The sequence below is a fragment of the Tursiops truncatus genome, chromosome 14 (assembly GCF_011762595.2).
Source record: "Tursiops truncatus isolate mTurTru1 chromosome 14, mTurTru1.mat.Y, whole genome shotgun sequence".
Classification (NCBI taxonomy): domain Eukaryota; kingdom Metazoa; phylum Chordata; class Mammalia; order Artiodactyla; family Delphinidae; genus Tursiops; species Tursiops truncatus.
In genome coordinates, this window is record NC_047047.1 from 5,072,631 (window position 1) to 5,095,601 (window position 22,971).

General features: G+C 46.3%; 1 protein-coding gene across 50 annotated transcripts in view; it reads right to left on the minus strand.

The window, feature by feature from the left end:
- Window positions 1-14,201, minus strand: part of MAP4K4 (mitogen-activated protein kinase kinase kinase kinase 4) — a 174,004-nt gene extending 159,803 nt beyond the window's left edge. For 44 of the 50 annotated variants that reach the window (XM_073790992.1, XM_073790991.1, XM_073791000.1 and 41 more), the window contains exons 1-2: window positions 13,988-14,201; window positions 13,576-13,641 (exon numbers count right to left, since the gene is read on the minus strand). In XM_073790992.1, the coding sequence (XP_073647093.1) occupies window positions 13,576-13,641; window positions 13,988-14,044 (123 nt within the window). In that variant the 5' untranslated portion in view covers window positions 14,045-14,201. Of the gene's footprint in view, window positions 1-13,575; window positions 13,687-13,987 lie in introns of those variants that run through there. The other 6 variants (XM_073791009.1, XM_073791011.1, XM_073790988.1 and 3 more) reach the window with 1 other exon arrangement.
- Between the last annotated feature and the right edge of the window lie 8,770 nt (window positions 14,202-22,971).

The following is a 22,971-nucleotide window of genomic DNA, read 5'->3' on the forward strand; positions in this document are numbered from 1 at the left end:
AGGTCAAGGGAAAAAAATCAACATCCTATGTAAAATTTAGCATTTTAAATCACTTTTTTCATATAGTAAGTAAAAAAGAGAATATATATTTTCAGCTAATTGAGTAGCAAACTGATGAAATGTCTAATTCAACCTTGGGGTTGATGACTGACAGAGGCCTCGTTTAAACAAAATAAAACAAACTTTTTTTCACATTTTGATGGCTGGCATTAGCAATTAAAAAGGTCTTTTCCAGTGTGATTAGAGAAAGGTTAGAAATATTTCACTCGATATTAAATTTTTTTCAAAAAAGCCCACAAGACCATTTTACTCAGTAAGCTCGGGAAAAGAAAATTACCTTTTATCTGTATTATCAAAAAGCAAATATATAGCACCTAAAAAGAAATGCAAAACCTCATCTTTGAAATCATTTCCTTGTATAACCTGAACTCCAGAAACTTGTTAAAAGCTATCTGAGTATCCTAAGGCTGTCTGTACACCAGTGATCCCATTTCACAGAGGTCGCTTGCAGCCCTAAGGTCGGCGGTCCGGCGGGTAACCATCCCACCACGTGTCCCCCCCTCTCTGGGCCGTCCGTCTCCAAGTATGAGCACCACGTGTTGCTCACAGGACGCCCTGAGGTGTGATGAGAGCGCACTCCCCACCCTTCTCTCTATGGGGATGCTGAGGGTGCTCGACCAAGAGCTGCTAACTCCTAACTCAGGACAGTCCGGACGCCACACCAGCAGCAGACAAAGGATGCGAGGCCTGCCAAGAGACAGACGCTCCAGGCAACTGACAGGGGCAGGCAATTACCATAATCAATGGAACACACCCCTCCTATCTCTATTCAGAGTTCTATTAACCAAGATGAGGAGCCATCAGCTCCAGCTGCTCACCCATCTCAGCCTCAACCAGAGACTCTGAATCTAAACCATAAAGCTTCACTGCGTACCACGTGTCCACCGTATCAGGTCCAGCTTAGCCATCCACTCCCACGGGCCGCTCTTCCCCATCTGCAGTACCCTCCTCCTCAAGCTACGTGCTGCACAAGGCACGCGCTGACCGCTCTTCTTGTCCGCTGCCACCAGCAAGGAGCCTCGAGGGATGCCTGGCACACGCCACGTCCGCAGCGAGCTCTGGAGTAACAGGACTGAGAGGAGAGCTGCCTAGCAGAGCAGGCTCAGATATCTCACAAACAGCGACACACAAACCAGATACTAAGCCCCCAAGTCACTGAAGAGTAAAGAGCTGAACATTCACAAGTCTTTTCTGGCAACTAAGGGAAGGGGCAACAAGAGCGGATGAGGAGCACGTGGACACACGGAGATGCCAAGTTCAAACAGGAGAGGCCCCAGAACTGCAGGCAGGCCCCGCGGGTGAACGAACACACTCAGCGAATCCTGCGCCACCTGAGCCACCCTCACTGCCTGACTCGGGTCCCAATAACCCGTGTGTCCCTTGGATGCACAACCCTGACTTGGGTAATATTCAGTCTTTGACTTGAGGTCTCCAAACTGAATAGTCAGCAAAACTACAGGGCAACTACATAGAGGGTCCCAGAGTTACTGCTGGGGCAACGGTTCTGGCTGTCAACAGTATTCAGTTAGTATCATAAACAGGTAAGAATATAGCTCTAAGTATGAGAATTTTCCAGAAGTACACTAACATTAAATTTAGATTTGATCTGAATGCACTGAAGCCCCCAATAAGAGATATGATGAATTGGGAGATTGGGATTGACATATAAACACTAACATGTATAAAATGGATAACTAACAAGAACCTGCTGTATAAAAAAATAAATAAAATAAAATTCAAAAAAAATTTTCTTTAGAATGTAAGATGAAAAGAATACTCTAAAAGGTACACCTGAAGAAAATCAAATGAGCAACTGTATTCCCCCACGTAACGCAACAAATCATTTATTTAACTTGGTATATGTCCTTCTGACCAAAGATACTAGATTTTGTTTTATTTTTTCAAATCCCGGTGAGTCAACAGCTTCTGTCTGAGATAAAGGAAAACTCCAGTCTTTAGCATCACATGGCAAAGGGCTGACTATTGACAATGGAATCCCCCAATAAAATGTGAGAAGGAAAAACCGGTTTGGCCTAGTTCCTGATACCAATGACCTCACTGATAGTGAACAGTTTGTCTTTATGGCGATAAGAAACTGTTTTCAGATGTTTCAAGAAATGACCTAAATGCAGTGATGACTAATACTAAGAGTGGGGAAGGTAAAGGTTTCAGGGAAGCAGAGACAGGCGGCCGTGTCATCAGAACCGGGAGGTGTGGAGTTATGCTGCCGAGAAAGGGGTAGACCCCAGCAAACACATGCCCCCTCTTTTCTCCTGCTATGTAAGGCTCCCAGGTGCAACTCTTCCGAAAGCATCTGAGATGCGAGGCCCAAACACCTGCTGAAGGCACTCCTCCCAACAGCCAAAATCTAGAAACAACTGTGACGTCCATCAGCTGGCGAACTGGTGGACAAAACACAGCCCGTCCATACCCTGGACACCATCCAGACATAAAAAGGAACAAACTACCACGCTCAGCGGCATGGACAAACCTCAGAAGCATTATGCAAAGTGAAAGGAATCATACACCAGCGACCACACGTGGCATGATTTTATTTATATGCAATGCTCAAAAAAGGCGAATTTATAGAGACAGAAAATAGACGGCGGTTGTCTGAAGCTCTGGGATGGGACAGGGGTTCACTGTGAAAGGGTAGGAGGGATCCTGCTGGGGCGATGGAAGTGCTGGACACTGATCTGTGGGGACAGCTGTGCCACTCAGTACATCTACTAAAAACCCTTGAAATGCAGGCTTGAGGCGGGTGAATTCCGTGATATATAAAATACACCTCAATAAAGCTGTTTAAAAAAACAAACCCGTTGAACAAACTTCCGTGTCTCCTGGAGGCTGGTGTGGGACAGCAGTGAGCCTGGGGATGCCCACCCAGCACGCCTGCATGGCCCCCGTCCCTGGGTTGCATCTCCCACTTTAAGTATCAGCCCTAAGGCGCTGCTCCACTCCTGTTTTCATTTTTGTTGTTGGCATTGCTGTTTTTGTGGTTACTGCTCCGGATGAAAAGTAGCCCACGCCTGAACAAAACCACAGGTGTGAAATCAAAGATGCAACTTCTAATTGACTCCTGGTCTGGGGGACTGATCACATGAGTCACAGGGGTTCATTCCCATAAAAATGATTATAAGAAGCATAAAGAGATCAAGGGGAAGAAATGACGGCACAGATTGTTACTATCAGGTTTTGACCGCTAAAATATGGATGGAGCAGGGACTTCCCTGGTGGTCCAGCAGTTAAGACTCCACGCTTCCACTGCAGGGGGCACGGGTTCGGTCCTGGTCGGGGAACTAAGATCCTGCACGCGGCAAGGTGCGGCCAAAAGAAAATAAATAATAAAATAAAATACAAGGAAAAAAACGACTTAAAAAAAAAAATGAAGGGACTTCCCTGGTGGCAGAGTGGTTAAGACTCTGCGCTCCCAATGCAGGGGCCCCGGGTTCGATCCCTGGTAAGGGAACTAGATCCCACACACGTGCCGCAACTAAGAGTTTGCATGCCCCAACTAAGGAGCCCATGTGCCTCAACTAAGGAGCCGACCTGCCACAACTAAGACGCGGTGCAACCAAATAAATAAATAATTTTTTTTTTTTTAATGGATGGAGCAAAGAGAAAAAAGTTATAATCTAAGTGCCCACTGAGGGGACACCAAAAGTGAGGCAATTTGCACAGAACCCTGAGGAGATCCTCATTTGGAAGCAACTGATACCAAACGAAGTATGAGGCTAAAATGAGGAGAGGGGACACGTGGTGGCACAGCGTCCCAGGCCCCCCCTTTCTCTACCTCACAGTCCAGGAAACCAGAGGCTCAGGCCCTGAAGAAGCTGAAGGAGAAATGCTCCAGATGTGAGGACAGGAGGGAAAGCGGCAAGCCACAGGGCTGCAAAGCTAAGATATCAGACGGCACATCTCCAGCCTCCTTCCTCCACCTGAGCCCCACAGGCCAATAAACATGCACAGCCCCCAAGCAGGAAAAGCTTCTGGGTGTTCTTCTTAGAGAAACCCCAAAGAAAAGCCCTTCAGATGTTCAGCTGGGGTTCCCCATCCACGAGAATATACAGGGCCCACCTGCACTCCCTAAACTGAATTACCAGCAGTCAGCAGCCTCCAAGTCACTGCTAGTGCCTCAGTCAAATACGAGCAGAGTCACCCATCTCCAAGTATTTAAGGACAATCTTCAGCGTTAAAGACAAAGACCCAGGACTTCCCTGGCGGTCCAGTGGTTCGGATTCCAGGCTTTCACTGCCGAGGGTCCAGGTTCAATCCCTGGCTGGGGAACTAAGATCCCGCATGCCACATGGCATGGCCAAATAATAAAAAAATAAATAACCCAAATAAACAAAGAGGAAAACTGAAATCTGGAGGAAATTGGGGGGGGGGGGTGGGGGGAATACCGGAGACACAAGAATACCAACCAAAAGAAAATACCTGTATCTACACTCAGTATCCTCAGAGAGATTAGATAAATTCACGAAGGAATAGACGCGTTTTTTTAATTAAAAAACTGAGAAAGAGGGCTTCTCTTATAAATTAAAAATATGACAAAGCTAAAAATTCAATAGAAATATTGAAATGGAAAGTCAAAGACATTTCATAACAGTAGAACAAAAAGACAAAAATAGAGGAAAAGATAAGAAAATAAATCAAAGAGGTGACTCACAGGACTTTCAGAAAGAGAAGGCAGGGAATTTGGAGGGGAAGAAAAAAAAATTTCCCAGAAAAAAAGGGCAGCTCCTAAGAAAAAGAATTAACCAAGCACCTGGAACAGCGAATGACAACACAAGACACTCATAAAATCTAAGAACACCAGGAATAAAGAGAATATCCTAAAAGCTTCCCCAAAGAAGTTTAAAACAGGTCACACTCAAAAGACCAATGACTTCAAAATTCCAAGAGAAAAATGAATATTCACCCTAGAATATTTTCCACCCACTAACATATAAATCCCACGTAAAGGAAGAACAAAAGCATTCTGGGTCATCCAAAGACTTAAAACCTTTACACCCCAGGCACCCTTACTTACAAAGCAACTGGAGGATGTGCTTCAGGAAAGAAAGGCAGTACACCAAAAAAAAAAAAAAAAAAAAAAAAAGACTGTGGCATCCAGGAAACAGATGGTCCAGGAGCAGAGCTATGCACCAAGGTGGGAGGCCAAGCATACCTGGCCAGCTCCCCTCCAGGGAGAAAAAAGCAGAATCTACAGGTTATCTGAAACAATGAGTCATCTAACGTGTTTAAGTGTTTAGAAAAACTGTTGATAAAGGCTGAACTTTGCTAGGTACTTGATATTAACTTTCAGGGCGTTTGAGGTGGAAGGTAATGACAAGTACATGGAAAACTAAGCAAACGAAAAAGGCAACGCAAGGGGGAAGGAGTGTTTAAAAAAGAAGATGTAATCATATTAGATTGCTTGGCTCAGAGATAAACAGTATAATACAAACAATTATCATTTTAACCCCAAATTATGATATACTCATTTAAGGGAGGGGGACAAGTATAATAGCTGATTCTTCACGTGGGACCACACCAGTAGTTCAAGAACTGTAACCACCGTGCCAAGAAGTCAGTAAGTGTACAAAACTGATAAATCAAGAAACAGCCATGTAAGCGTATAGTTTAGAAATACAGCAGTCAACTTCAAATGGAGCAACTAAAAGCACTGAAAATAGATGCCGGGCTTCCCTGGTGGCGCAGTGGTTCAGAATCTGCCTGCCAATGCAGGGGGCACGGGTTCGAGCCCCGGTCTGGGAAGATCCCACATGCCGCGGAGCGGCTGGGTCCGTGAGCCACAATTACTGAGCCTGCGTGTCTGGAGCTTGTGCTCCGCTACAAGAGAGGCCGCAATAGTGAGAGGCCCACGCCCTGCGATGAAGAGTGGCCTCGCTTGCCACAACTAGAGAATGCCCTCGCACAGAAAGGAAGACCCAACACAGCCATAAATAAATTAATTAATTTTTTTAAAAAAGACATTAGAAAAAAGAAAATAGATGTCCCTTGGAGATAGGACAACGCCAAGTTTTGATAAGAGAACTTCAGTTTGTCACCTGACTGCAACTATGTGCATTCCTAACTTTGGCAAGTGTTTGAAGGTCCTATCTGCCATATAATGAAAAGAAAGTTTTTAAGTCATAGCACAAAAGTGGGGGCTTTTTCCTTTTTAATAATTTAATAATTAGTTAAGATTAAAAATTGAATAGGAAAACCTGTCAACACTTGGCCATATCTGAGATACTTGCAATGCCCCAGGGATGGAGGGCCAATTCCGCAGAAAGAGGGAAGCAGCCTGGGCTCCAGCTCCCTCCTCCTCGTGGACAAGGCCCCCAGTTCTCTCGCTAATGCAACACATCAGCCCAAGGGCTCACAGAGAGCCCTGTGCAGACTCGACCCTGCCAGTTCAGGGCTCCCGCAGGTCCGCTCTGCTGACTGGGGTACAACCAGGTAAATTCAGAAACTGACGACTGCGGAAAAACTTTTATAGCAAGTTGACAGGGTGATATGATGTCCTTTGATTCTAATAACAAAAAGATGCTGTATATAGAAATGGATAAACAACAAGGTCCTGGGAATTCCCTGCCAGGCCAGTGGTTAGGACTCCAAGCTTCCACTGCAGGGGGCCCGGGTTCGATCCCTGGTCAGGAAACTAAGATCCCGCATGCCATGCGATGCGGCCAAAAAAAAAGAAAAAAAACCCCACAAGGTCCTACTGTATGGCTCAGGGAACTACATTCAATATCCTGTGATAAACCGTAATGGAAGAGAATATGAAAAAGAATGTGTATATAATATGAAAAGAGCGTGTAATATATATAACTGAATCACTTTGCTGTACAGCAGAAATTAACACAACACTGTAGGTCAACTGCACTTCAATAAAATAAATATTAAAAGAAAAGAGTCAGGCTGGCATTTTCTGTGTCTATTTTTTCACCTCGGTTTTCTGGTCACGTGTTTGAACTATTTCAGCCCTGCGGAGGCTGGAAAGCTCTCCGGGGTCGGGCACATGGGCTGTGTCTGGGTGGAGGGCCTGGGGAGACAGAGCCATCACAGGATGGTACACATCTGATGTTACACATCTGGCACGCTGTGTCCACCCCGTCTTCCCTGCACTCCTGGAGGGTAAACACACTGCCTGCTTCCTGCACCGTTGTGTGACCAGGCAGGCAGGGCCCAGCTCGGGTAGCAGCACAGTGAGTACTGTAAGTGGCAGGAAACCAGCCCTGTATGGTTAACTGGTGTCCCCAAATTAGTTCTAAGTTCCTCACAATGCTACGCAGATGTCAGAGTTTCTAAGATCCCAGTTTTTAAAACTTTTGAGAAGTCCTAAAACTTATCATTTTGTCCTCCCTTTTGAAATTCTGACAGAAAACAGGGCCTCGCAACTCTATCCCTGCCAACACATCACTCACTTCTCTTCTGAATGATGCCAGCAGACTTTTATCACCGAGCCAGCCTCCTAACAGAATATCATAAAAACCTAAGACTCTGGCTGCCACGCTGGTCACTGGTAATATAACATTGCCCTGGTCTCCGTTCTCTTCCTGGCCATCCCTCCCTAAGTCCAAAAAATGTATCCTGATTCAATTCTTGTGTTATCATATTATTACAGCAAAATAACTATCAATCAAATCTTCCAGAAGTACTAGGTAATCTCTACCCTCTGATAATCACGTCCCAGTGACTATGTAATGAGGTCCCAAATTACATATTAAATATATCTTAATATTTTAACACTGGTAATTCAGAGTAGTATTAAAACCAACTTGAATTCACAAAAAATCTGTAGTAAATATTCAAAGCAATTATTTGCAAGTACTTTACAGGATGACCCACAAGCCGCTAGCTATATATCTAGCTACTTGTGCGAGAAACAAAGTTTTTAAAACACTGATTTTTAAAAGGTGAGGTGGTGACCTAATATTGTTTTGACCCGTAAAATTATTACAAATTCTAAATAGGTAGTGCTTGATCCTGAGAACTCACTGTAAATTAAGTTCTTGACTCCAATACAGTGAATGGCCACACAGTCAACTTTTGTACATTTTCCTTGATGAGAGTGAAGTTTCCAGGGTATCACGTATCAGTGCTGCCCTCTGGGCAACAGTCCTGCTTCGGCACCGGAACCACCTGGGTCTGAAAGCAGTGCACTTGCACAATCATTTACATGCACTGCTGTCTGCCAATTTAAATCATTAGAATAGAGAAAAAGTGAAAGCACTGTTACTAATGATAAGAAGCACAGGCATCTAAACCTAGTGCAGCTGAGAGATGGAAAGCACTTGATGCTCTGAGGGTGGGCAATGTCTTGGCTCAAGACGCTGTTCACAACCAGGTGCAAGTATTTATTTACTAAGAAAGCAGAGAAACAAAAGACCATGTAAGAAATGCATGTGTCAAAGCACCCATCTCTAGGCTAAAATGTATTTTAGTTTATAATATTTTTAGTTCCCTGGGAAGGAAACTCCTTAGGTTATTCCCTGGCTTGGCACACCTGCTCAGGGATTCATTATCTCCAGAGTAGGATATATTTTTTCAGAAATCGTCTTTGCTTTTCAAAGGCCAATCCACAAAAATCTATGAACACACACACTGTACCAAAAGTGCCCCCAGATAATGTCAATATGTAGAAACAGACATAGATCCAAACTTGGTCAAGAAAAAAGGCAAAATACAAGCTTGCAAGCTATGCAAATAAACACTGTATTACAGAGTTTCAAGCAATAAGGAGTTAAAAAACTATCACGAGCAGGGTTTTATTTGCTGGTTGGTTTTTCTGCAAGGCTTCTGACGTTCCTGATTTAGTTTAGGGCCAAAACAGTTTTTGGAAGTTTGGGTTGATATTTTTTAAGAGAGCCACACACCTACGTGTGTTCAGCAGGGTTGGTTCATCCCCCCTCCCTTAACCCAGGGCCAGAATCCTTCCAGCGTGAAGGGACTCTGTGTCTCAGAACAAGTCCGTACATGCCACTCAGAGGCCGATCAAACCTCCTCCTAAGGAAAACATCTAGTTCTACAAAATTTATTTTGCCCCAGTGGATGTCTTTACCTCCATTTAAGAACAAGAGGCGTCACCCTGACAAAGCAACATTTGCGGAACACCCCTCCCCAAAGTTTAAGTGCTTGCTCCAAAACGTTTCGAAGATGATCTTTAAAAAGCTACACAATTTACATGGCAATCGAAAGCAATTTTAGCACTTGCACAAATCCCAAGGCTCCTCCTAATCTAGCAGGCAAACAGGGGACCCGTTTAAAGGGTCACACCAAAGCCTGCAGAGAAGGAGTGGATTTAGCAAGGAGCAAAGCCCAAGAATTCACCCCAACACTCTTCTCTCTACTGCCCTGCCCTGGCCTTCCTTCCCCTCCTCTCTCCTAGACCACTGCCCCAGGGCAACCACCGTACCTGCTCCTTCCCCAAAGTTCCCCTGACCAAGGCTCCTACTCCCAGGGATCCCCAATCCCGACAAAGCTTTCAATGGCCCCTCAATGCCAGGGAATGATGGACCTCCTCAATGCCAACACGAATAACCCCTCCCGAGATGCCCACTACCCCCAAGCCCTACTACCATTCCCAAAGGTCACCCTCAGCCCTTTGGCCACACATACCCCCCTTTCTTCAATAAAAGAGGGGGACAGCATTAGCACAGCGCCTAACAGGTGGCCGACTCTCAGGTTAGCTCTGCTTACCATCTTCAGGCCTAGCGTAGCCTCATCCTCAACCTTCAAGGTGTCCAGTCCACCAAGGCCCTCTCCTCCAAGGACAGGGTCAGACACGGTCAGAGTCAAGATGCTCTCTCCCTCTGGCCTGTGAGCCTGCTGGATTCTCAACTCCCTAACTTCCCCTCGGGTCCCTACCATGCCATTCCAGATGCAGGATTTTCCTGCCTTTAGCCAAGACATTTTGGAACAATGGCCACTGGACGCTTGCAAGATGCAAAATAACAGTAGCCACCCCAAGGAAAAAACAAAAATGGCCAAATAAACGTTAAAAATAACAAACTCCAAAAACACAAAAACAAACTTTGATCTATCGTTTCTGGTTTGGACTTTTCACATTATCGTTTCTCCCTTTGATGAAAATAATTAAAATTCACTGTATCTACTCAACATGCACAAGATCATCTTACAGACACTTCTTTTATAAATATATGGTACTCTGAATGAAACCCTGTGAACAGAAATTCATAATTTTTTTCACATTTTATGAGTATCCTTCCCTATGATCTCTCAGAAATCTAAAGCAAAAAATAAATTTCTCTAAATAGAATACAGCCTGTGTCTCAGCTCCTTTTTTAAAGGTAAAGTTACATACTGTTCAACTATACCCAGACTATTTACCATTTTTGTCAGATGCAGAAAATTATAAACTATCCCCAAGAAAGCCATTTTCATAGAACATATCAAAACTCAGAAAACTCCCTCTCGACTCATTCACTTCATGTAACCATAGTCTTCTAAAAATAAGCAACCACAATCACTAAAAAGGTTCATAGAAAAAACAAAAAATAGAAAATATAACAATGAAATAAATTAGGACTACAGGTTGTTCAGCTTACAGGTGTTTCACCTAAAGTTATGTTTAAAAAAAAAAAGCTTCTCTATAAAAAACAAATTAGACACAAGTATTTTCCAAAATCTGATGCTAGTCACACTAGTGGATGTTTAGCAACAGTAAACAAATGCTACAGTGTCAATAATCTAATCCCAAAACCACCATATGCAAATCGTACCAACAAAATTCCTAAACTCCTAGGCATGACGTAAACGGTTCTAGAAAGTACACATTTAAAGAGAAGAGAGAATGGAAATGTTAACTGTCTCTGCTATTGCCACCACCTCTAAGACTAAACTTCCCAGGATCAGTTCATAAATATGAAAGAGCTTCTCGTGATAGTAAGAGAATATGTATGAGATAATCAGGAAAATGTTCACACTGAACATCTGAAGCAAGCTTATGGTCACCGAAGGGGGAAGTGGGGGGGATCAATTAGGAGTTCGGGATGAACATATACAAACGACTCTACATAAAATAGATAACCAACAAGGGCCTACTGTGTGGCACAGGGAACACTACTCAATATTCTGTAATAACATGTAAGGGAAAAGACTCTGAAAAACATAAACATATATATATAAATATACATATATACACACACACACATACATATGTGTCTATATATATATAAAACTGAATCACTTTGCTGTATACCTTACTAACACATTGTAAGTCAACTATACTTCAATTTTTTAAAAAACCTGAATATTTGATAGGAAGGAATTAGTTTTTTTGGTGTGAGAACAGCACTGAGACTATCTAAAAAACAAAAAAAGATACATACTGAAGCATTTATGGGTGAAATGGTATCTGGGTTTTATGTGAAGATAATGGATGGAGAGAGGGAAGACTACAGACAAAACCAGATTAGTCACGTGCTGGTAACTGTTAAACTGGTGATCTCTCTCTCCCTAGTGTCCGGTTCAAATTCTCCATAATAATAAAACAACTGCAGGCGAGCAAAATCTCAAGCACTCTTGCTCGTGATTGTACGGCACGGTTGCACAGATTGCTTAATTCCTCGAGTTTGCATAATTTGAGAATTTCTCCTCAACTGTACTGACTTTATAGGGAGAGAGCCAGAGAGCCGGGTCACCGCCACGATCCCCAAATGTCGGGGATCCCAACTTCCCCCAAATGTTGTGCTCAGCAAATCTATCTCAAAAGATTGGGGGAAGAGGGGATGAAACCGAAGGGGGAAGGAGGAGGGGAAACCCTCGGCAGTGAACCCGCCCCACCTGCTCCTATAAAGAACCCCCAGCTCTTAAACCCTTTAAGACCCGTTCAGGTTTCACTGGCTCCTGGTTTACTTCACCAGCCTTCACATCCACGCTGACCAAAGAAGATGCAAACAATCCAACTACTGTGTAACCAGGTCAAAAACAAGCTCTGGCTAGTTCAGTTGGACGAGGGCACACTCACTACTCGAATCTGGCCAGAAAAACTGGGTTAGAAAAAACCGACTGGTGCTTAAACAAACACTGGGCCTCGCGAAAGAACATCTTTCAGCCAGTTAGCAGACCACTCAGGGAGTTGCAACACAATCTTTTCCAAAATTTTCCAAAAGCTTCCAAATTCAGTTGAGCCCGGCAGGCTGAGCTCACAGGGCTCTCTTTCAAATTCAAAAATCTGGCCCCGGCCCCAACAGTTAACCAACAAAACACATGCTGATTCACTTGAGATCACCTCAGAATACTGACTCCATCCAGTTCAGGCCACAGGCCGGGACACAGCCCAGGCCAGGGTAAGTCAGGGCTGGGGAGAGGCTTTCCAGAGATAGAGAAACCCTATTCTCAGAGCAGAAAACAGACAATGGGATCCACACTTAATTTGGGCGAAGAAAATGTCTACAGTCAGCTTCCAACCCCCCCCTCCATTTTTAATGAGACAATGACAATTCTTCACAGCGAACCACAAAGCCCTGCTTCATAAGATTTTTTTTTTTTTATTCTATCCCAACCTTGTACCCAGCTAGAAAACACTAACAGCTACCAAACACCCCCGGTGCAGATAACTTTGAGAAAGCGTTCAGTAATAAGAAACAAATCAGGAGAGGGAGAATTTCACGTTCTGTTTCAAACGTTCAGGGCCTGCGCCTCCATTACCTAGAGCTGCTCATAAACTCCAGAATGTGCGCTGGGTAAAATACGCAGCACGGGTTAGTCTCACGAGGTGTCAGCTACTCAGAGCCGACTCGGAGTCTCCAGATTTGTTAGTTTCATTTACTGCTGGGGGCGAGGGGGCAGGTATGAAAAAAAAAAAAGAGAAAGACCTGGGGTGGGTGTAAAGTCTGGGCACCCTCTCCACTCCTGGGCTTTGCCTCGTTTCTGTTTCAATTACACACCTGTCAAACAGGTTATTCCTGGAATTCAGACCGTATAATCGTCACACTGTAAGTCTTCCTGCTCCTGTTGCCCAAACACACACCGTTCCCCGGTTCCCCAAAACATGTACCCATCAGTAGAATGCACGCTGCTTATAAAGGAGAAGCAAATAGCACCGAACTACGCTCCCTGGGCGCCTGGCGAGCATTCAAACGAGGGAACACGAAGACAATTCTCAAGGAAGCCAAGGCAGTGTTTTGGGATAATCACAAGCAAGGCCTGCCTCTACTGAATTTTAATTAACACACCAACTCCGAAGGCCAGATCTGGGAAAGACGGGGAAAAATGTAGGTTGTCGGATGCAAAAATGCTTTGCCCATTTTATGGGAGAAAAGTGCATGCCTAAGAGTGGAGCTTATTTCCTTAACTGAGAGCCAGGAAATGAGGTCTTTTCAGGCCAGTGTGCATATAAACTCTGCTGAAAAACAGCGGGACGGCGATGCGAGACCCCTCTCCCAACTTCAGCCGAGCGGCGTGGCCGCCGGGCGGCGGCGTATCCATCAGCCTCCCCGTCGCCCCCGGACCAGAAGTTTCAACCCGTCCCCGGGAAACAAAGGAGGCGCCCACACCGACCTTATAGACTTGTCCGTAGGTGCCATTTCCCACCACTTCCACCAGCTCGAAAATCCCAGCCGGATCCTGGAGGAGAAGGAGGGGAGGGGTGAGCATCGGAAAGCAGCACAACAATGAATAAAAGAAGCGGGGCAGCTGGAGAGAAAGGGCGGCGACCACAGAGGTGGGCTTCGCCCGGCGCGGTCGCCGGCGCCCGAGAGCCGCGATGGGGGTCGGGGCACGCGGGGTCGGGGTCCCGGGCGGCGGCTCCGGCGGAGGGTCGCGCCCCGGGCCCCGCACCCGCTGACGCGGGCAGACAAAGGGGCCGCCGCGCCCGCGGCTCTGCCCGCGGCGGCGCCCGAGCACCCGGCCGGCCAGGGCGCGGCCCCGGCTCCCCGCTCCCGGCTCCCCGCGCCCCGCGGCCGCCACTCACCCGCAGGGAGGACAGGTCGATGTCCACCAGACTTTTTGCAGGGGAGTCGTTCGCCATTTTCCCTTTTTGGCACCCAAAACCCGGTCACAATCAATCGGTCTCTGGTGTGTTTCTGGGAGTCGGAGGCCCGGAGGGCGGCGCGGGCCCGCGGGCGAGGCCGGGGGCGGCGGGCGGGCGGGCGGCGGCGCTCACTCCATGGCCGGGGCGGCCGGCAGGACCCCGGGCGTTGCCCGCGCCTCAGGCCCCGGCCGCGCGCCCCACCGCGCGCCTGCACGAGCGGCCCGGACCAGGGGCCGCGGCGCCACCGAGAGTGGAGCCCGGAGCGCGAGGCCGCCAGACAAAGATGACCGGGAGGCGGAGGCGGAGGCGGGCGCGCGGCGGGGGGCGGCGGCGCGGGAGGAGGAGACACGGGACACCGAAAACGTATTCTGAGGAGAGCAAACAGCTCCCCCTTTCCTCCTCCGGCAGGAAAAGCGGGCGGAAGCGCGCTCGCGCCCGGAGCCGGCCCGGGCTGGGGGCGAGGGGCGCGGCGCGGCGTGAATATTCAGCAGGGGTGGGGCCCGGACGGCGGCCGCGCGCGGGGCCGGGTGCGCGGGGAGGGGCAGCGGGGGGAGCGTGGGGAGCGCCCGCGACAAAGGGAAACCGGTCCGGACCCCCGGGCGGAGGGGCGGGCCGACCCCTCCCTCCCGGAGCCCCGCCCCGCCCGCCGCGCCCAGCTCCGCCAGCATCCCCGAGGAGGAGGGTCCTCCCGGCCCCGCCCCCGCTCCAGCTCTTCCCATGCCGTCCCTTCCCCCATCGCCAGATTCTGGCCCCTTAAGACCCTCGCTTCCGGTTTCCCTACCTGGTTTTCTTGTCCTTTCTCTTCTTTTCCGGGCTAAACTGGTGGCCTGATTAGGTTGGGGCTTCACTGAGCATCACACGGCTGCCGGGTCCCGCCTGAGACTTTCAGCGGAAACTGAATCCAGAGCAGCTCGTCCAACTGCCTTGTGGCGAGGAGCACCTCACTCAGTAGCTGCGCACTGTGTCAGGGGCCAGGAGTCCTAACCCGAGTTTTGTGCCTAGAGATCACTGAGGACCTACAGACGGGCTTCTTACGGCAACTCTGGAAGCTAGCCAGCAGTTAGGTAGTTTCATCCTGTTAAACAAGAATATATGGTCTGCACAACGGTCATTGTTATCACTATCACCCCACTGTCCAAAACTTTCAATGGCTCCCTATTCCCTCACAGCGGGTTCTCAAATGTGAGTGCCCGCCCCGGGAATCACCGAGAGAGATCGTAAAAGCACGGATTGCCGACCCCACCTCCAGACTTTGTGATTCAGCAAGTGTTGGGTAGGCCTGAGAACTTGAATTTCTAACAAGTTCTCAGAGGATGCTGAGTTGCTGTTACAGGGATCACACTTTGAGAACAGGGGCCTCATGAAAATCCAAGGCCCTTCTAGTTGGGCTTCACAAACACCATCATCATTGTCTACCAATTCTTGGTTTACTTACAGTATCAATTTAACCCCTCCTTTAGCCTTAGGGTGATGTTATCCTCGTTTTAAGGATGAGGAAACCAAAGTACTGAAAGCTGAGGAATTTTCCTAAATTCTTTAAAGGCATAGCCTGGAAGTGGAGGAGGGATTCTCAGCAGGTCAGCCTAGTCCCAAAATCCAAGTTTCTGATTCGGCCAAGTTAGTCTTCTACCCAGAATATGTTTAGCACTCTCCTGCCTCCCGAAAGTTTGATTTCCAAGATTTTCTTCCTTTTTTTTTTTTTTTTTTTTTTGATGTGGACCATTTTTAAAGATGTTATTGAATTTGTTACTACATTGCTTCTGTTTTACGTTTTGGTTGTTTGGCCACAAGGCGTGTGGGATCTTAGCTCCCCGACCAGGGATTGAACCCGCACCCCCTGAACTGGAAGGCAAAGCCTTAACCACTGGACCACCAGGGAAGTCCCTCCAAAATTTTCGACTGTGAGAATCTCTCATAAGGCTGAAATATATTCATGTACTCCTGGAGTCCATTGATTAGAAAAATCATAGTAACCAAAGCGTTCCTATGAATTTAGTGGTGCCTTTAAATAATTCTGTTTTTTAATCTACCAACAGCAATGGAATTATCTATGAGTATAAAGTAAATAATTTACTCAGAGAGTTAGACTGGTGCACGTGTGAACTTTCAGACCACAGTGCTAGTAATAATATTTTAGTAGTATTTATTATTAATAATAGGTAACAGGTATTGGGTCCAAACAACGTGCTAAATCCTTTACATATACTATCTCCTTATTCTTCACATTAACCCCAAATGGTAGGTACTCTTACTTTTCCCACTTTACACATTGGGAAACCAACGTCTAAAGAAATTAATTGACTTGCTTGGTGTTTACATCTGAACCCGATGCAGAAACGCCAGGACCCTCCAAGCCAGCATCCTTCCACGGGTTCACAGCCTCAACTCTAACTTCATGACACTGAGGACCAACCCCTTCTTTGCCTAGCCAAATTCTCTTCATCACCTCAAGCTCAATTCAGAAACCAACTCCTCTTTCTACCAGCTTTCTCTAAATCTCTCTCCTAAGCTGCTCTTTCCCATATTACCATTGTGACAATTATTTCTTCCTTTCAATTTAGTACCTTTTCTTAAGTCCCTACCCAGGGCAAGGCACTGGCTTAGCCCTTGCCCGGGATATCAGGAAGATCAGGACAGAGCTTACAATCTGCTAATGGGTGTAGGACAGTTTCATAAATCGCTGTTGTTAAAGTCGGAACATTATAAATTCTAGCTAGCTGGAAAGAGCACCAAACAGTTCTAGTGGAAAGTATGCTGTATTGGGGGCAAAACCGAACCTAGTTCTGTTATTTACCAGTTATGCAGGCTGGCACCTGTTACTTAAGTTCTGAGCCTCCGTCGTTTCCTCCTCCGTACACTAGATAAAGACAGGGGTAAGGACAGTTAAAAGGCCATCTCAAGAGCACAGGCCAGGGTACTAAGGCCTGGAGAAAGGAGATACAAGAAGTGTTCGGCCAGGAGATGCTCTTAAGACTTGGCATCTAATGGAGGGCCAGAGGCAAAACAGACGAAGAGTTTAAAGATTTGCTTGTGGTTCAGAGCCTTGTTCACGCTTGCGAGGATGCTGTCACAAACAGAGGAAAGGATGGCAGTTCCTGAATCGTGGTAGCAAAGGAAGGTTTGGTTTTGGACTCTACAAAGATCGTTAACTTTTCATGCAGAAGCAGTGTACACCTGCCCAGCTCGGAGGCTGGGGACCATGTTCTCAGTCAACAGCCATGTATTAGTTCAGGCCGCCATAACAAATTACACAGATGGGGTGGCTTAAATACCAGAAATTTCTTTTCTCATAGTTCTGGAGACTAGAAGTCCAAGATCAAGGTTCCAGATGATTTGGTTCCTGGTGAGAGCTCTCTTCCTGGCTTACAGAAGACTACCTTCCAGCTATGTCCTCAGTGCTAGTGTCATAGACAGAACGCTAAGCTCTCTGGTATTTCTTCTTATAAGGACATCCATCCTATCAGGTCAGGGTCCCACCCCTATGACCTTATGAATTTAACCTTAATTATTTCCCTAGTGGCCCCATCTCCAAATACAGCCACACTGGAGGTTAGGGTTTCGACATACAGGGTTGGAGGAGGGGGAGACACATTCAGTCCATAACAAGCCATGTGTCCTACGTGACACCGGGAAGCAGATTTGTCAGGGCCTTGTCCTCCAGCATCCACCACCCAAAAAGATTATCAAGTTCATAATTTGGAAAATAAATACCAATCTGGCATTTTAGGCTGGAGGAAAAAATAGCTTGCTTGGACAAAGAATGAGGAGTTGAGAGAATGAGGAAACCGGCCACATTGGGCAAGAGGACTCAGTTCGGAGAAAGCCAGGCAGGTTAGGTGGGACCAGAGGACAAAACCGAGGCCTGGGCAGAACCCGGATTATCAGTCAAGTCAAGAACTTTACACGTTAGGAAATGTGTAAAGCCTTGGCCTTTGAGAGCTCAGATGGCGGGTGAGAGGCTCTTGAGTTCAGCAAGCCATGGATACAAATATGCATCTTCCCAGTGTACACTGGCAGTCATCTCCCCTCCAGTCACAGAAATTCCAGAGGAAGCTTAATTATGCAAGAGGCGGACACTGACAGTCCCCCAGACATCACTTTACTTATTTCCTCGTCTTTTCTTTGTTGCAAAAATGTTGGTAGAAGTTGATTTTCAACCTCAGAATGGGGCACGGGAAGGGGGTGCCGCAGAGCCATGAAACTGGACTGCGTGAATGTAATTCAAGGGTTCAGGGTCATTGAAGACTTAGAGCAACTGGAAATAAACGATGGAAGTAGTGATCAGCAAGGGGAATTGAGTCGAGCAAGGAAACGAGGGTGAGATATGTTCAGAAGCTCAGAAAGGGAAAAGCAGAGGTTTAGGAGTCAGAGATCTGAGTTCTGATGGACAAAGTGTTCAAATGCTCACCCTCCCTGCACCTCAGTTTTCCAACACCCGGGATTGGGTGGAAATGATTGAAAAGTCCTCCTGGGATGTTAGAGACTCAGATTCATAGAAACCTGGCCTCAGCCCTGGAACTGTTCACACCTCCTAGCCGAGTAGAAGAGGGTTGACATGAGCAATGGAAGTTAGTAGAACATGTGGCATGCTGGAGATTCAGCAGCCAAGCTCAGCCCTTTAAAGGCCATCCTTGAGCACTGGGAGAGAATCTTTTTAAACTAGTCTATCAGTTGAATTAAAAGGAAGTAACTCCTCTAGTACATGACAGGATGGAGGGCTTGGGGTGCAGAAGCAGATCAAAGGGCAACAAAAGAAGAAGAAGCAGGGCTTCCCTGGTGGTGCAGTGGTTAAGAATCCGCCTGCCAATGCAGGGGACACAAGTTCAAGCCCTGGTCCAGGAAGATCCCACATGCCGCGGAGCAACTAAGCCCGTGTGCCACAACTACTGAGCCTGCGCTCTAGAGCCTGCGAGCCACAACTACTGAGCCCATGCACCACAGCTACCAAAGCCTGTGCGCCTAGAGCCTGTGCTCCGCAACAAGAGAAGCCACCGTAATGAGAAGCCCTGACACCTCAACAAAGAGTAGCCCCTGCTCACCACAACTAGAGAAAGCCCGTGCACAGCAATGAAGACCCACTGCAGCCAAAAATAAATAAATAAAATTAATTAATTTAAAAAAAAAAAAACAGAAGAAGATGAAGCAGACCAGAGGCGAGACAGACATTGTACCCCAGCTACCAGGGCCGTGCAGTTGCCACTGCTGTGATGAGGAAGTTGTGTGAGCTCAGATCTCTCCCAAAAGCAGATCTGGAGACAAAGGTTTGGGTGCCGGTAGTTTATTTGGGAGATGGTCCCGGGAAGCACAAGTGAACGAAAAGGGGAAAAGAAACATGGGATGGGACTTCCCTGGCGGTCCAGTGGTTAGGACTCCGTGCTCTCAACGCAGGGGGGCACAGATTCAATCCCTGGTCGATCCTGCATGCCACAGGGTGCGGCCAAAAAAGACCCTCAAAACAAAACGAAAAAAGGAACGTGGGATGGAGATGTGCCAGTGAGCAGAGTGTTCACTGGGCAGCTGGGCCAGAGGTACCTAGATGGTAGGGAAATTAGACAATGCAGACTGACCTTACTTTATGTGTACCTATGATCACAGTAAAGGTTTTTGTCAACATTTTTTTTTTTTTTTTTTTTTTTTTTGCCGTACGCGGGCCTCTCACTGCTGTGGCCTCTCCCATTGCAGAGCACAGGCTCCGGACGCGCAGGCTCAGCGTCCATGGCTCACGGGCCCAGCCGCTCCGCAGCATGTGGGATCTTCCCAGACCGGGGCACGAACCTGTGTCCCCTGCATCGGCAGGTGGACTCTCGACTGCTGTGCCACCAGGGAAGCCCTGTCAATATTTTTTAAAAAGTAATATTTTAAATGCAGAGAAACTTGCTATTTAGAGACCTATTTAGAATCTTTTATAAAAAGAATTACTTCCCTTAACTTATCCTTTTTGTAAATTTATATTTTGTATGTAAGGATTGTTTAAATCAAGTTCAGCCACGAAAAGTCCTTAACCTGCAAAAATCCGCAAGGGGCATCAAAAATGAGGTCAGAGGTAGCCTGACAGCTTTAGAAATCAAGATGGGAGCCATAGGAAGTGGTTGGGAGAAGCCAGATGGGGACATTAAATAGTTATCAGGTATGTCGGGTTTTGATAGGTGGTCCGGCAACAGGAATCAGGGGCTTCGAGGGAAGGACAAGCCAGGCCTGCTAGCTGAAGAGACAACAGGCTTATTTATACTTGAGCCCATATTTGTGTCCTGGGCCTCTGCAGCTAAATCTTAGAAAGTGACCAGAGCAGCAGGCCTCTCTGATGCTTACCCATTGAATAGGTCACAACTGAAATGTTGGAATCTGGAGTCTGAATACGATGTATCAGATTCTGGCCAATGGGCATCAACGTGTATCAGAAGCGCCATTAGAAAGGAGTCAGTCATCATCAAGTTTATCCCTTTGTTGCATCACAATAGCCAGGACATGGAAGCAACCGAAGTGTCCATCGACAGAGGAATAGATAAAGAAGATGTGGTACATATATACAATGGAATGTTATCAGCCATAAGAAGAAATGAAACTGAGTTATTTGTAGTGAGGTGGATGGACCCAGAGTCTGTCATGCAGAGTGAAGTACGTCAGAAAGAGAAAAACAAACACCGTATGCTAACGCATATGTATATAGAATCTAAAAAAAAAAATAGTACTGATGAACCTAGGGGCAGGAATAAAGACGTAGACATAGAGAATGGACTTGAGGACACGGGGTGGGAGTGGGAAGCTGGGGCGAAGTGAGAGTGGCATGGACATATATACACTACCAGACGTAAAATAGGTAGCTAGTGGGAAGCAGCCGCATAGCACAGGGAGGTCAGCTCGGTGCTTTTCGATGACCTACAGGGGTGGGATAGGGAGGGTGGGAGGGAGGCTCAAGGGGGAGGGGATATGGGGACATGTGTATGCATGTGGCTGATTCACTTCATTGTACTACAGAAACTAACACAATATTGTGAAGCAATTATATTCCAATAAAGATGTATAAAATAAATAAATAAAATTAAAAAAAAAACAACAAATGAACCACAAGTCTCCATTAGGGATCCTGCAGGCTGGTCCAGCCTATTGATTTGTAGTTCTAAGTTAATTATAATGACTCCAGCCTCAAAATCTCCTAAAATACGCCCTATGATAAAAGATTAAGTGGTGACGTGCCAGTGAGAAACTATGAACTGCAAAGGCCATGGATGAATTACAAAATGTGAGGCCTGTCCTGTTCTCTTAAATAAACATAATGATCATCTTCTTCTCCTTTTCCCTGTCTGCATTCCATATTCGGTGGCCAGCTAGTTTAGAAAATGTAGTCAGGGCCAGGTCAAGAGGCCAGCCATGACTGACTGACTTGGATCACCTGGGTTTGTCCTAATTCTCGACTGCAGACAGCTCCTTGAGGTTAGTTGGAGGTTGAGGGGCGGGGGAGGGGAAGAGTTGAACAAGAAAATGGGTCTGGATCAGCATGGAGTCTTGAGGTCTCCTGGAAATGCACCTCAGAGTCACAAAAAGGAAAGACCACTTATTCTTATAGAATTGCATCTTTTATTGCTTTAGAACTTATTATTATTAGCCGCCTTGCTTGTAAAAAATGTATTCAGCGTTCAAACAGTACTCACGGAGAAGTGCTACACAAAAGTGGCCTTTAAAATCACAGCTTAGCTTTTTAGCTCTACAGAGAGGAGAAAATGCAGAGGATGTGGGATGCCAGTAACTGGCAAGAGGAATTGAAAAGGGAGTGATCTGGGTATGGACTCAACATACACCCACTTTTGAAATTTCCAGGAACTGGGAATGAGGCAGTCACTCAGAAGAGGGAACCAGTGGCCTCAGAAAAATTGAAAAGCAATGTTTGATAACTAGTAATTCTTTACATACCTTGGACCTTAAGAAAGTCCCTTTCTGTGTGGCCATTCCATGCAGAGTGGATAAAGAGCTGAAGTATGTGTTCTGTTCTGCAAACTGTGTTCCCAGGGTCTCCCTGGATTTCCCAAGGGAGGTGGAGGAGATCGTAAGGGGACCCGTGAGTTCGCACTGCCCGGCCCTTCCTCCTTCCACCACCCCAGTTCTGCTTTTATATGTTTTAGACATTGGGAATATGAGTAATAGTTTATTAAGACAAGATTTTCACTGCTAAGAAAAGTTTGCAAATCACAAGCTAAAATATACTTGGCCCCAAGATTTCCATGATCACATGGCAGGTATCTAGGAGCTCTAGTTCTGCTGAGTTCAAAACTAAGCACTTGAGGCACTCTCTAAATCATTGCCATGACCTGAGCAGAGCAGTAGAGAAGATACAGGAGGAGAAATTAGGAACCTAGGCCCTGGATGTGTTCTACCGGAATCTCCACTGTCACGGTGGTTAGAACACCCAGCCTGATGTCATGGGACCAAGTATTCACAAACTGCTCGTTCATTAAGCAGCACAAGCTTCACTCTCAAACAAGATCTCATACACAGATGTGAGGAACACCTGTGTCCCCGTTCCCGACTGTGAGTGTGACCACAGCCTTTTAGGGTCTATTTGATGACCTGTTTTTTTATGAAATAACCTACCTCCTGTCTCTGACACAGCACACTTTAGAGAGAATTGATGAGATAATCAAAAACATTTTTCATTCATGAACACCAAAAGACTGACTGAAATGATGAGGATAGTAGAGTTGTCCAACAATAATCTGGGCAACATTGCTTATATCGAAAAACTTAAAGGATACTTACAAAAAGTTTGTAGTAATGTAGAAATGTATGTTGTCATGTTAATCGGAAATATCACTATACAAAACTGGTGTGACATTATAGTCACAGCTGCATAAAAATTTAAAACTATGCATAAGAAACATTGGGAAGAAATACATCAAATTTTAGTAGTTTTCAATGGATGGAAACTGTGA